This window comes from Myotis brandtii, unplaced genomic scaffold, assembly GCF_000412655.1.
Source record: "Myotis brandtii unplaced genomic scaffold, ASM41265v1 scaffold332, whole genome shotgun sequence".
NCBI lineage: Eukaryota > Metazoa > Chordata > Mammalia > Chiroptera > Vespertilionidae > Myotis > Myotis brandtii.
The window spans coordinates 1,991,941-2,005,126 of NW_005362797.1; the positions used below are offsets into that span (position 1 = coordinate 1,991,941).

The following is a 13,186-nucleotide window of genomic DNA, read 5'->3' on the forward strand; positions in this document are numbered from 1 at the left end:
CGCGTCGCCGACAGCAGGCAGGCGGCCCCCGAGCCGTGGGGGTCATCTGGGACTTGGGGTGCTGTTGAAGCCTGTGCCAGGCACTTGCCAGCATTTCCTCATATTCCTCACAAGTGAGGCAGTTCTCATCCTCACGGTACCAAGGAGGAGACACCGGAAGTAGCTGTGCTGGAGGCAAACCCTGCCGGGCTTTTCTTGGGCCCCTTCTGCGATGGACTCGTTGTCCATGTGATGGAGACACACAGACTGGCCTCCAGAGGACTGAGTGTGGTTCCTGCTTGGAAACAACATGCGTGACTTCTCTGGGCCTCGGTGGTTTTGTTTTGTGTGTAAATTCGAGGTAATGATGGTACCAAGCTCGAGGGTCTGTAAGAATGAGGTGAGGCCCTGAGGCCGTTAGCGCCCGGCGTGGCATATGGTGTGGAGACGGAGACACATCAGGTAAAATGCCCCCGACACAGAGAAGTGTGGGGGCTGTTCAGGAAGCGTCCTCGGTGGGCAGGACCGGCGGGATCACGAGGAAGTCGGTGAACCTGGGAAGGTTGTCTGAACAGCAGAGGAACCTGCAGCGTTTGTGGAGGGCCCGGCATGCTAGGCTGAAGGGTTGGGTGTTACACCGCAAATGCTGGGGAGCAGCTGCAGGCCTTTAAGGAGAATTAAAGGATCGGCTGATGGTTTTCGAAGGTGGTAGCTGGATAGGTGAGGGGGAAACTGGAGGCGGGAATCTCAGGGGAGAGGCTGAGTCCAAATAAGACAGAACGGCCTGGACAGAAGCAGAGATAAGGGGTGGACAAGAGAGTGAGCAGATGGAGTCCAGTGTCCAGATCCGTGACCAGACCAGCAGTTAAAATGCTGACCCTGGCGTTTCTGACTCACTGATACTGTGTTGGTGAGTAGTTACTGCATCATGTGAATACTAAGTGGATCATTATAGATCATTATGCTACTTCATTGTCAGCAACAGCTAGGAGCTAGAACAGCCGTGGGCAAACTACGGCCCGGAAATGAATTGAAATGAATAAAACTTTAAAAAAAAGACCGTACCCTTTTATGTAATGATGTTTACTTTGAATTTATATTAGTTCACACAAACACTCCATCCATGCTTTTGTTCCGGCCCTCCGGTCCAGTTTAAGAACCCATTGTGGCCCTCGAGTCAAAAAGGTTGCCCACCCCTGGTCTAGCCCTTAACAATTAATACACAATAGAAATGTTTCATCTATGTAAGACATAAGGGGAAAAAAGAAAAAGTTTACAAAATACCTCTCACCAAAGCTAGGATCCTCCGGGCTTTCCCGTGAAGGACCCCAAGGCTCTGGTAGGTGCCCTGACGTACCTGAGGTCACTGGCCTATTAGTGATGGAGTCAGAATTCAAGCCTGGATGCATCTAATTCCATGTTCTTAGGCTTGTTTAGTTCCTGTCTAGAAAGTGGGAATAGTGAGCCCCGCCTTGAAGGACTGTGGAATTGACGAGATAGTGAAGGAAAATGTCTGTACAGACGGGCACACAGTAAGCACTCCACACACACGAGCTGCCCAGCCCACAGCAGATTTCCTTATTATAAGTGATTGTAAAGACCTGTCACTTGGGCAGCCTGTTGCACTCTAGCTGTTTCCCAACGTTTCTCAGAGCCCTTGGTTACCGTCTTCAGAATAAAGCACAGAGTTTTAAAAAGGCTGCACATGGGATATATATTTGGCCCTAGCGCCTTTGGGTAACCGTGATATGGTAGTTTTGTTTGATGGTGAAGCTGGCAGTGTATTTAGAGGTTCCGATGAAGAAGTGATTTGAGGGGACTGAGAGGGGGCCCCCAGTCAGGTTCACTATGACTTGTTTAAAATGCAGTCTTTTCCGAGACGTTGCTCTGTGTTATGCATTGTCCTGTAACTGAAGGGTCTTTTAAAATCAGAAATCCCGCTGAAGCTTATTATTAATACACTTAAGTTCTTGAAGCCTTAAGGTGCTTCAGCCTTTCGGGTTTTGGGGGAAAAGACGGTGCGAGTGCCCAGGCTTTAGGGATGGTAGGTGTGTACGCTGCTGTTGAAAGGAAGTCTCCTGGGTCTGGTGTTATCTTAGTGAGGAGTAAATTATTAGTAAATCATTGTTGAAAGGGGAAATGATTTAGTTTTCATGGCCTAATTTCACAAAATATACTCTTGGTGGTAGTTTCATATTAAAGAATCTGTACCAAACTCTATACCTTCCCAAGAAGGGTGTGTGTCTGGAATCTTAGCCTCATTATGATACATAATGATGTCTGTTTGCTGATCGAGTTGTCCTTGATTTATGCAGTGACAAGGTGTACCGTTGTGCTACTAACTGCTTTTCGGAAAAATAAATGGTGCCATGCCCGACGTGCTCATTGACTGCAAGTGCATCTCCAGTGCAGAGATGTTAAAATGGGGGAAGTGCTGCCAGTGTCTTAGAGCTTCAGGAAAAGAAGAGGGGGTGTTCTTTTGAAGTGATCATATTCTGAATGTATACCTCTTCCCCCCTCACTCCCAGGGTCAGAGTCAGAGTGGTGGTCATGGTCCTGGAGGTGGCAAGAAGGATGACAAGGTAAATATGAAGCCAGATATGTTCGTGTTGTGAACAACTTGTGGGAAATGTCATGGATCTCAGTGCATAATTTGGGGATTCATGGATCTTAAAATGCAAGATAAATAATCTTGTAGCTATTTAACCCAGCCTGGCCTACAGATACAGTGCCCTTTACATGTTTTTGAAAAGGTTATTGACCTGTCACATAGGTGTTTATGAATTAATGACTTTTAAATGTGTAAAAGTAATTTACACATTAGAGGAGTGTTAAAATAAATTGCTTCTAATTTTAGTGTTTAATTTCCTGAGATGTGAAGAATTGTCTCAAGTTATATCAACTCAGACTTTTGGAATATAACTGAATTCTAACCTCTCTATTCTTTATTGAATAATCTATCATTGTATGTTATAAAAAGAAAGACCAATTACATTCCCATATTAAATTGCAGAAATATAAAACCTAGTGTGTTTTTTTAAAGAACAGTTTGTAATAGTATCCTAAAAGATAAGGAAAATCATGTCACCTGGAAATAGACAATGATCCTACAGAAATAAGTTTGTGTTTTCATATGATTTGTGTGATTCTTTTCCCCCTGCTGTTCTGAAAACTCTAGGACAAGAAGAAGAAATATGAACCTCCCGTGCCAACCAGAGTGGGGAAAAAGAAGAAGAAAACCAAGGGACCAGATGCTGCCAGCAAACTGCCACTGGGTAATGATGTGGTTCTTCCTTGCTGTCTTTCCGCTTCCTAGGGGAATGGACTGTGTGTGTAGCTTAGACGGGAGATGGGCGCGGTTGGAGCTCCAGCCCCGGGACTGTATTCTGTCTGACTCCTGTGTGCGGCATGCCTCTAGGTTGGAATACAAGCTGTACTTTGGGTTTAACAGTTACATGACTATCTCACTTTAGGAATCGTGAACCAGTTCCTCTAATCTACTAAAAGTAGTTTTAGAGTAGAAAACTCAGGCTGAGCTTGAGTAACTTAGAAACACATTTACTGTATGAAGCAAAGGAATGCCACTGTGTTAGAATTCACATCCTATGGTGCCTGAACATAAAGGTTTTCAATGGCTTCCTATACAACATAGAATAAAACTCAGACCAGGTGGCCCGGCCCATGTGTCCATCCTTAGCCCCTCACTCCCTTTGCTGGTGATTCTCGTAGCCTTGTGCTCTTTGACTCTTCTGCACGCCAGGGCCTTGCCCTCTGCTTCAAAATGTTCGTCCCCAGTCCTTCCTATGGCTGCCTGCTTCTCACCCCGTTAGGCCTGAGCTCAAATACCTCCCCTGCCCCTATCTAAACCAGTCCCTTCCTGCTTAGATGAAATAATTTTTAAAATATTGCCTGGTTAAGAAATGAGTCAGACAGTAAAAAATGTGCCATCAGTCTACTGTAATGAATCAATATGGCATTGATAAAGAATAGATCATCAGAGCACCTGAATCTTTCCCATTCTTTGCTGCTTCGTGCTAGTGTGGGGACAGATGGTGCCACAGTAAAGCAGAGGATATCCAGACGGGTTGTTTTTCGTTTGTCTTGCGGCCTGTCTCTACAGCTCTGCCACACTTTCTCCATGAACGAAGGTATTGTGAGGATTTTAGAGCTGGGGTGAGAATTTCCATCCTGGTCTGAGAAAGAAGGAAAGATGAGTGGGAAGTTTGTTTTTCCATGTTTTGCAATTTGCGTCATTTGCTTGATTTTTCTTTGATAATCAAATCAACTGAGTTAGCAGGGTAAGTATGTGAACCCTATTTTAAAGTCAAGGAATTTGCTCTAGCCAGTTTGGCGCAGTGGATAGAGCGTCGGCCTGGGGACTGAAAGGTCCCGGGTTCGATTTCGGACAAGGGCACAGGCCCGGGCTGCGGGCTTGGTCCCCAGCGGGGGCCGTGCAGAAGGCAGCCAATCAATGACTCTCTCATCGTTGATGTTTCTATCTCTTCCTCCCTCTCCCTTCCTCTCTTAAATCAATAAAGAAATATATTTTTTTAAAAAAAAGACTAGATCATCAGGTCATCAGAAGAGCATAGGAAGTCAAGTTACATGGATAATTAATATACGGCGAAGGTGACATTTTAGTTCTGTGGAAAGATGCTGGGTTATTTATGTGCTATTGAAAGAAAATAGACCCCTTGCTTTTTGCCAGATGGATTATAGATATACATATGAAAATAAGTAAATAAATGATAACTCCAGGAATAATTCATTAACCTTAGGGGAGGAGAGACCTTTTGAAGAAGTCAGGAAACCCAACACCACAAAAGAAAAGGTTTATCTATATAAATATTAAGAAGCGAAGCCAAGAGAAACAGTACAAAAGAGTGTGGGGAAAAATGTTTAGTGCATGTTAATATCACTAGTATTTCACAATCCTACAAAGGGAGGTGAATTACATTAGTGTGCAACAGGGTGGACGGACTGCACATTATGTGTACCCATTGGCACTGTGGGGAATAATAAGCCAAAGCAAACTTACCTTCTGCATCTATGACTTTTTAATATACACACACAGTTTGGTTAGTGATTTCATTATATATTAGCTGATTGGTCACAGTCCTCATCCCATGTTTACAGGCTTGCCTATAACTGCAAAATCCCTGTCCCCTTTGCATTTAGGCACCTGCTTTTAGGGTCACCAAACTTTTAACTTTCAGAGTCTGTCCAACTAAAGTGAACTTATTTTAAGTCTTTTTTTAAATCTCTCTCAAGAATAAACTAAGGGGGGAAGGCTGGGTGGAGGTGGGCAAACGGGAGGAATGAGGACATCTGTAATAGTGTCAATTTAAAAGAAGAGTAAACAATTGCTAACGTCAAGCTTCAAGTATAATAAAACTTTATTTTTTTAATTACAGTGACACCTCACACTCAGTGCCGGTTAAAATTATTGAAGTTAGAAAGAATTAAAGACTATCTTCTCATGGAGGAAGAATTCATTAGAAATCAGGAACAAATGAAGCCTTTAGAAGAAAAGCAAGAGGTAAATTGAGAAATTACTGTAGCTTTCATTTTTACAAATTAAATTCTATTTAAACCCTAAAACTGTCCGTGGATAAATGAAATTCAAGTAGTTGACTCTTTCAGGCTTTTATGGTGATTCATTATTAGCTGCCTTTTAAAAGCACCAACTGTGCCGTGGCCTGTGTGGTTCAGTGGTTAGACTGTTGGCTCGCAGTTAAGGGCCTGTACCTTAACTGTTGCAGGCTCAAGCTCCATTCCTGGGCCTGGTTGGGGCACATGCAGGAGGCAACCAGTCGATGTGTCTCTCTCATGTTCATGCTTCTCCACCCCCCACCCCCCCCAAATCAATGGGAAAAATATCCTCCAGTGAGGAGTAACGAAAAGTAATCTATATATATAAAAGCCTAAGCAACCGTCCACCTGTTCACATGGTAGGTATGATGCACAATGACCACCAGGGGGCAGATGCTCCAACCCGTAGAGGAGGGAGCCCAATTCCTCGTGGAATCAGTCGTGGGTTAGGTTGCTGCAGGGGCACTGTCAGCCTCGAATCTACTTCACCTGCACCCCAGACCCAGAGGAGGGAGGAGGGTCCCTCGGCCTGGCCTACAGGGATTGGGCCAAAACCAGCTCTTCAACATCCCCTGAGGGGTCCTGGATTTCGAGAGGGCGCAGGCATCCCCTGAGGGGTCCTGGATTGCGAGAGGGCGCAGGCCAGACTGATGGGCCCGCACCTGGCCCCTAGTAATAAATAAATGTGCCAACTGCTTTGTAAATCTAGTGAACTCTGAATTCATCTGCTTTTTTAGGCCTAATCTACTTTTCCTTCTTGACATACTCTTCCATAGGAGGAAAGATCAAAGGTAGATGACCTGAGGGGGACTCCGATGTCAGTGGGGACCTTGGAAGAGATCATTGATGACAATCACGCCATCGTGTCTACATCTGTGGGCTCAGAACACTACGTCAGCATTCTTTCCTTTGTGGACAAGGACCTGCTGGAACCAGGCTGCTCCGTCCTGCTCAACCACAAGGTGAGTTGAGTCTCAGAGAAAGCTTTCTCCTTTCTTGTACATCTGCCCACCCGTCCCATGTAAGTACATCTTCCACAGTCAAATTCTGTGACCAGCGTTGCTTGGTTGTAATGAATGTGTGAGCCTCACATCCTGTGTTGAAGCGTAATGTTCCCTGTTAGGTGCATGCTGTGATAGGGGTGCTGATGGATGACACAGACCCCTTGGTCACGGTGATGAAGGTGGAAAAGGCCCCGCAGGAGACCTATGCCGACATTGGGGGGTTGGACAACCAAATCCAGGAGATTAAGGTATGTCTAGGAACCAGCGCTGGGTCTTTAGACTTCTGGTCTCTCGTTTAGGATACTTGGAGTTGTTTTGCATGTTTTGTTTTCTTTATTGATCAGACCAATAACTGACTCAGAGCTTATCAGCTGTGGTCTTTTATATTTGTGAATACCGAGTTAGGTAATAGAAGTAACTAATTCTGTGATAGTTCTTGCTGCAGCTTAATACTTTTTGCATGTAATGTTTAATGATTCTCTGTGTACTCACACATATAATGGTCCCATTGTGTTGACTTCAGCCAGTGATGTGTGGGGTAGGGTGCATGGCACACACTTACACAGTGGTGGGGTCTGGAACATATTCCCTGCCCTGGGCCTGGGGTTCGGGGAGGGATCATCCGGGATGGCTGTGGGCCAGTCCTTGGCAGGTTCTTTGATCTGAAGAGGAGTCCCTCAGAGCTGTCACAGATCTCACTGGTGACCTTTCGACAGCTGGGAATGGCCAGGATGGTAACAGCAATCAGAAAGCCTTGCCAGTTCCTGTCTGTGAATTTTTAAGTTTCATTTGCTGAGGAAGTTTTAGATGTTATTCAAGGCTGACTTCTACAAAGAAGGGAAGGGGAAATGGGGTGCCATTAGGAAGAGAGGGGGTGGGTGTCTTCTTCAGTGTGTCCTTGCTACTAGTGACGTCAAGCACGTTGTCTCCAACAAAAGTAATTGAAATTTTAGCTTATTTTTGTTGCAAGTGAGACGTGCTCGTGATGCCAGTTCATGACTATGGTGGTGGTTTCAGTAAGAAAGCTTTTCACTTTTACATAGTGTTTGTTTCCTATAGGAATCTGTGGAACTTCCTCTCACTCACCCTGAGTATTACGAAGAGATGGGTATAAAGCCCCCTAAGGGGGTCATTCTCTATGGGCCACCTGGCACAGGTATGTGTGCTGTGGGTTTGACACTTCCAGGCACTCAGCTCAACTTGAGCAGCAGCGTTAGTGAGTTACACAGTCCTTAGTTTAAGACGGTGTTCTAAGCAATATTTTGGAATTTGGGGATAAGCAGCTTCTCTGGAAAAATACCTATTACGTAAAAAAGTGTATTTATCTGTATAGTAGATGCACTAAGAAACTGAACTTAGGACTTGAAATTGTAGACTGCACAGAGTCAGTGTGTTAAAAAAAACAGTATTAGGAACAGTTCCCCAAACTCCTATACTCAAACACAGTAGAAGTATATGCTGTAAAATATAATGCCTTCAAATATTTATAAAAGCAATGTGAGTCTATTGGAACTAGTTTGTAAGAAGAGCTCAATAAAAGAGGGTGCTTCACCTTGGCTGTACATTGGCATCACCTTGGGAGCTTTAAAAACACTGGTCGTCTGGGCCCCTCCCTGAAGATGACGCTGTGTCGTCTGGAGTGTGATCATGCACCAGAGCCACAGCGGAGAGTCATGACTTAAAACCTACCCTGTGCTGTTCAGATTAGGTTCATTCTCCCGGTCCACTGGCACTGAATATTCATATTGGATGAATAAATGCATGAAGGTAAAAAAAAAATCCTATATAATAAACGCCTGATATGCTAAGTGTCCGACCGTTCGTTTGACCAGTCGCTATGATGCACACTGACCACCGGGGGGCAGATGCTCTGACCTATACGTGAGCTTGCGCTGCTGGGGTCCCGCCGATCAGGGACTGGCCGAGACTCGTGGTACACACCCTGGAGCCAGCCTCCCGTGGTCCCTTCCCCAGCCCCCATTGTGCACCGGGCCTCTAGTATATATGTAATTGACCTGTGTGAATTGTGCAGTCCAGGACTTAGCATTTCATTGCTATGTAAATTACAAAGGAGGAAGGTTATTTGATTGACTTAAAATCATGTACCCAAGAGGGTGCCATGCCTTTTCATCATAGGAATCTGTCCATTTTTAATATCCACTTAAGATGGTAATGACAGAGTCTGAGGATTTTTTCCCTTTGTCTTTTTAATCTAAAATAGGTAAAACCTTACTGGCTAAAGCAGTAGCAAACCAAACTTCAGCCACTTTCTTGAGAGTGGTTGGCTCTGAACTTATTCAGAAGTACCTAGGCGATGGGCCCAAGCTCGTTCGGGAATTGTTTCGAGTTGCTGAAGAACATGCACCATCCATTGTGTTTATTGATGAAATTGATGCCATTGGGACAAAAAGGTAGACTTTCTTTTACCTGTTTTGTATCCTTTAGAGCAGTGGTTCTCAACCTTCTGGCCCTTTAAATACAGTTCCTCATGATCTGACCCAACCATAAAATTATTTTCGTTACTACTTCATAACTGTAACGTTGCTACTGTTATGAATCGTAATGTAAATATCATATGCAGGATGGTCTTAGGCGACCCCTGTGAAAGGGTCATTCGACCACCAAAGGGGTCGCGACCCACAGGTTGAGAACCGCTGCTTTAGAGGGGAAAAACCTTGTAGCTCTTCTCTGAGTGGTCATTGAGCACTCCCTGTGGCCTCTGTTTGCCACAGTTCCTATTCTGGCTTTCCCTGATGCTGTAGGCTCTGCTCTCCCACCTACTGGGTGGTTGTGAACCTGAAGATTGGTCGGTCAGTAACCACACCCTGAGCATCTGCTCTGAGCCAGGCTCTGTCTAGACCAGGGGTGGGCAAACTTTTTGACTCGAGGGCCACAATGGGTTCTTAAACTGGACCGGAGGGCCGGAACAAAAGCATGGATGGAGTGTTTGTGTGAACTAATATAAATTCAAAGTAAACATCATTACATAAAAGGGTACGGTCTTTTTTAGTTTTATTCATTTCAAACGGGCCGTAGTTTGCCCACGGCTGGTCTAGACTCTGGGGACACAGCCATGAAAACAAGCCTCTGGCCTCAGGGAGCACTCAGGTTGGGGGACACCAAACTGGGAGAGAAAACTTTGGCAATGAAAACTGCTACAAAGAAAATAATGAGCTGTGTAACCTGGCTGTTGGGTTGAGACAAGAGTGTTGAGTTTTTTGCTGTAATTTCCCGTTAGCAGATCAGTTGGGTCTTCATTCCTTCTCCTTTTTTCCCAAAGATATGACTCAAACTCCGGTGGTGAGAGAGAAATTCAGCGAACAATGTTGGAACTGTTGAACCAGTTGGATGGATTTGATTCAAGGGGAGACGTGAAAGTCATCATGGCCACAAACCGAATAGAAACTCTGGATCCAGCACTAATCAGACCAGGTCACATTTGCTTTTGCCTCATCATGGAGAACAGCTGTCTATGTGTATTTGTGCTTCTTACGTGTAGTTTGGGGAGCTTATGAGATTATAAAATGATACATGTAAAGGCAACATTGCACTGAAATTTAGAGTAACCTTGAGGTTATAGATAAGAGCATGATATAGTCTGTGCAGTGTGGCTTTTTGAATTCCAATGTTATGTGATCTTTTCTTTCCCAGGTACTCCCTTTTAAGCCTCAAGGACTTTTTTCCTGAAGAAATGAAGAAGTAATTCATATAATAATTTAGGCTCAGTTTTTGCATTCATTTAGCAGTGAAAGCAGTGGTAGCTAATTTCTTTACTCTCTTCATAATTTTTTTAACCGGACTGATCTGTCCTTTTGCACTAAATGTGCCATTCAGGAACCATTCCTTTCATTTGTTTCTGGAGGTAGCAGAGAAAATAAGTGAATTCAAACATAGAAACTTAAAACTAGAAAGGTGAGTGTTCACCTTTTAAGATTTGGACCCCTTCCAGAGGACACTGAAACTGCACATGAGACAGGCGCGGGCACAGCCGAGGCTGCACAGAGCTGCCACTGAAGCCTCTGTACTTACAGGCCGCATCGACAGGAAGATCGAGTTCCCCCTGCCCGATGAAAAGACCAAGAAGCGCATCTTTCAGATCCACACAAGCAGAATGACGCTGGCTGATGACGTGACACTGGACGACTTGATCATGGCTAAGGACGACCTCTCTGGTGCTGACATCAAGGTGAGAACGGCGCTGGCTGGACTCTTGTTTGATCACATCCCTTTATGAGTTAGGATGGTTCTTCCCAGGTGACCAGGATTTAGAACAAGGCCTGGCAGCACTGAATATGCTGCATCCTGCTCTTTATGGGAAGATCTGGTTTGTTAGATTAGGTAGGGTGGGACGCAGACGTGGCCTTTCATGCTGCTGCCTGCGCTGTATATCCTTGGATCTGTAGGACTACATTAGTGTCTTGGTTGGGAAGTAAAATCTCTCTTCTTAAAACAGAAATTTGATTTTGCACCAACTTTTTTACTTTGAAATATTTTAAGCCTTCATAACAGTTGCAACTAGTAAACACCCATATATACCATTACTTCGATTTACCAAATGTTGCCATTTTACCCGTTTGCTTTATCTTTCTATGCACACGTTTTTTCTGCTGAACCTTAACCAAATAGGAACTTCAATGCTAGGATTGTTTATATCATTTCATTGTTTATATCTTGTTTTGTAACAGGTGATTATTAAAAAAGTAAATATATTAAAGTGAATATTATGTATTCATTCTACTAAATGTTCTCTTATGCCTATTGGTAAATGAAATGGTCACACACTGTTACCTCTAAATTTCCGTGTATAAATCATCTATTACTTAGAAATATTTCTCCCTTTAAAGTGGGGCTGTGAGAACTCACTGACCTGCCAGGCCACACAGCTGGTTAGCACCTGAGCCAGCATAGACCCAGAGCCTTACTTCCTGGCCAGTCCTCTTCCTTAGTTACTCCAGTCTAAGCCGCCTCATGTCCTTTCAGAAAACAATTACAATGCTTAACGCATTTAAAAAATCTAATCTTTTCCCAAATAAATCTAGAGTAATTTGTGTTTAAAACAAGTGTCTTCTACCTTATTTCCAAATAGCTCTCTGAATTGTTAGAATAAAAATAAAAAGTATTTCACTTTCTGAACATCCCGTTCTTTCTTACAGGCAATCTGTACAGAAGCTGGTCTCATGGCCTTGAGAGAACGTAGAATGAAAGTCACAAATGAAGACTTCAAAAAATCGAAAGAAAATGTTCTGTATAAAAAACAAGAAGGCACCCCTGAGGGGCTCTATCTCTAGGGAACCTCAGTTGCCTTCAAGGAAGTGGTCAGGGGTGCCGACCCCGGGGAGGGAGGAGGTGGGGAGTTGCCCAGAGGACCCCGTTGCAGTTGCTCTTCATTATGTGCCCTGTGTACCTCTCTGAGCACCACGTGCAGGAGCCCGACGTGCAGCGCTCCATTCCCAATAAAGCGAGTTCTTTCTCACGCCGGTCCTCCTGTGTCTGGAGCATCCACACCCGCTGCTCGGCAGGTGGATTGGGTGTCAGGGAAGCTTCTGTTCTGGGCGATCAGAGTGCAGCCTCCAATACCTGCTGCCCTCACATCACGCCCCAGAGCGGGTGGTGGCTGCGCAGCCAGTGGGGAAGACGTGACCCCATAGCCACGTGCCAGCCATCGCTGACGCTCCAGCAACAAAGGCTGCATTCCTGTGGCTGTGGGTTCCCAGCACTTGGGCAGCATTGGTGCTGATAAATCTGGAAAGGTCAGGGATGAAGCTCATACCAGCCCTGCCTGCCTCGTCCCTGGGTTCAGAAACCATCCTTCTCAAGAGCATCTAAAAGTGTCAGCTTCTCCCCTTTTCTCCATGTAAATCCTGCACTTCTCTTCCTCGCAACTGTTTAGTCTTAAAGCCAGTAAGTGGAGCAGCAATTATCTGGCTGGCCAACATCCTCGTGGGCTCTGAGACTGCTCTCCCCTTTCCCCAACCTAATGTCCATGTCTGTAGCCAGAGTTCTATTCCACACACTGGCTTTCCTGGATGAGCTGCCAAAGAAATTTTTCTTCGATTCTAGAGACCGTGACTTTAAAAAGCCAAAGCAGCTGGACAGCCCTCACAAAACCCCTCCACCTCAGCAGCCCTGGGGCACAGCTCAGGGTGCGGACCTCCGCACGCCTCATGGGCAGGGGTGGGTCTGGTGGAAGGAGCTGGCGGACAGTGCTGCCCCCTCAGCAGTGCTTTCCCCACTGCACACGAGTCCCCGGGGTCCTGTCTGAGCAGATGCTGACTCGGCAGAGCTGGTGCGGGCCTGGGCCTACATCTCTAACAGGCTGGTCCACGGCGGAGGCATCACCAGGAAGGCTGAGGGAATAACACTTTTCTAAAAACACCTGATACAGGCCAAGTTTTAATGACTCCCTACTGCCCTGATCTGAAGATAGGGCAAAATCTGCTCTACTAACCAGTCCCAGGGGAGGAAGGAGGTCCTGGTGTTGAGAAACCAGACCTTTCTAATCACGACTTTGAAACCCAAGACGTGGCAAGGACCATCATGGGTGCCAACTGAGCGGGTCATTCACCCGTGCACTGGCGAGGCAGAGGAGGAAACACGCCAACCACAGTAGG

General features: G+C 45.3%; 1 protein-coding gene across 1 annotated transcript in view; it reads left to right on the forward strand.

The window, feature by feature from the left end:
- The window catches only part of PSMC1 (proteasome 26S subunit, ATPase 1), a 12,921-nt gene extending 873 nt beyond the window's left edge, over positions 1-12,048 (forward strand). The window contains exons 2-11 of the mRNA XM_005871189.2: positions 2,508-2,561; positions 3,158-3,254; positions 5,394-5,518; positions 6,348-6,533; positions 6,695-6,823; positions 7,635-7,731; positions 8,797-8,986; positions 9,856-10,007; positions 10,607-10,761; positions 11,729-12,048. Of these exons, the coding sequence (XP_005871251.1) occupies positions 2,508-2,561; positions 3,158-3,254; positions 5,394-5,518; positions 6,348-6,533; positions 6,695-6,823; positions 7,635-7,731; positions 8,797-8,986; positions 9,856-10,007; positions 10,607-10,761; positions 11,729-11,863 (1,320 nt within the window). The 3' untranslated portion in view covers positions 11,864-12,048. The remainder of the gene's footprint in view (positions 1-2,507; positions 2,562-3,157; positions 3,255-5,393; positions 5,519-6,347; positions 6,534-6,694; positions 6,824-7,634; positions 7,732-8,796; positions 8,987-9,855; positions 10,008-10,606; positions 10,762-11,728) is intronic.
- Positions 12,049-13,186: the final 1,138 nt, after the last annotated feature.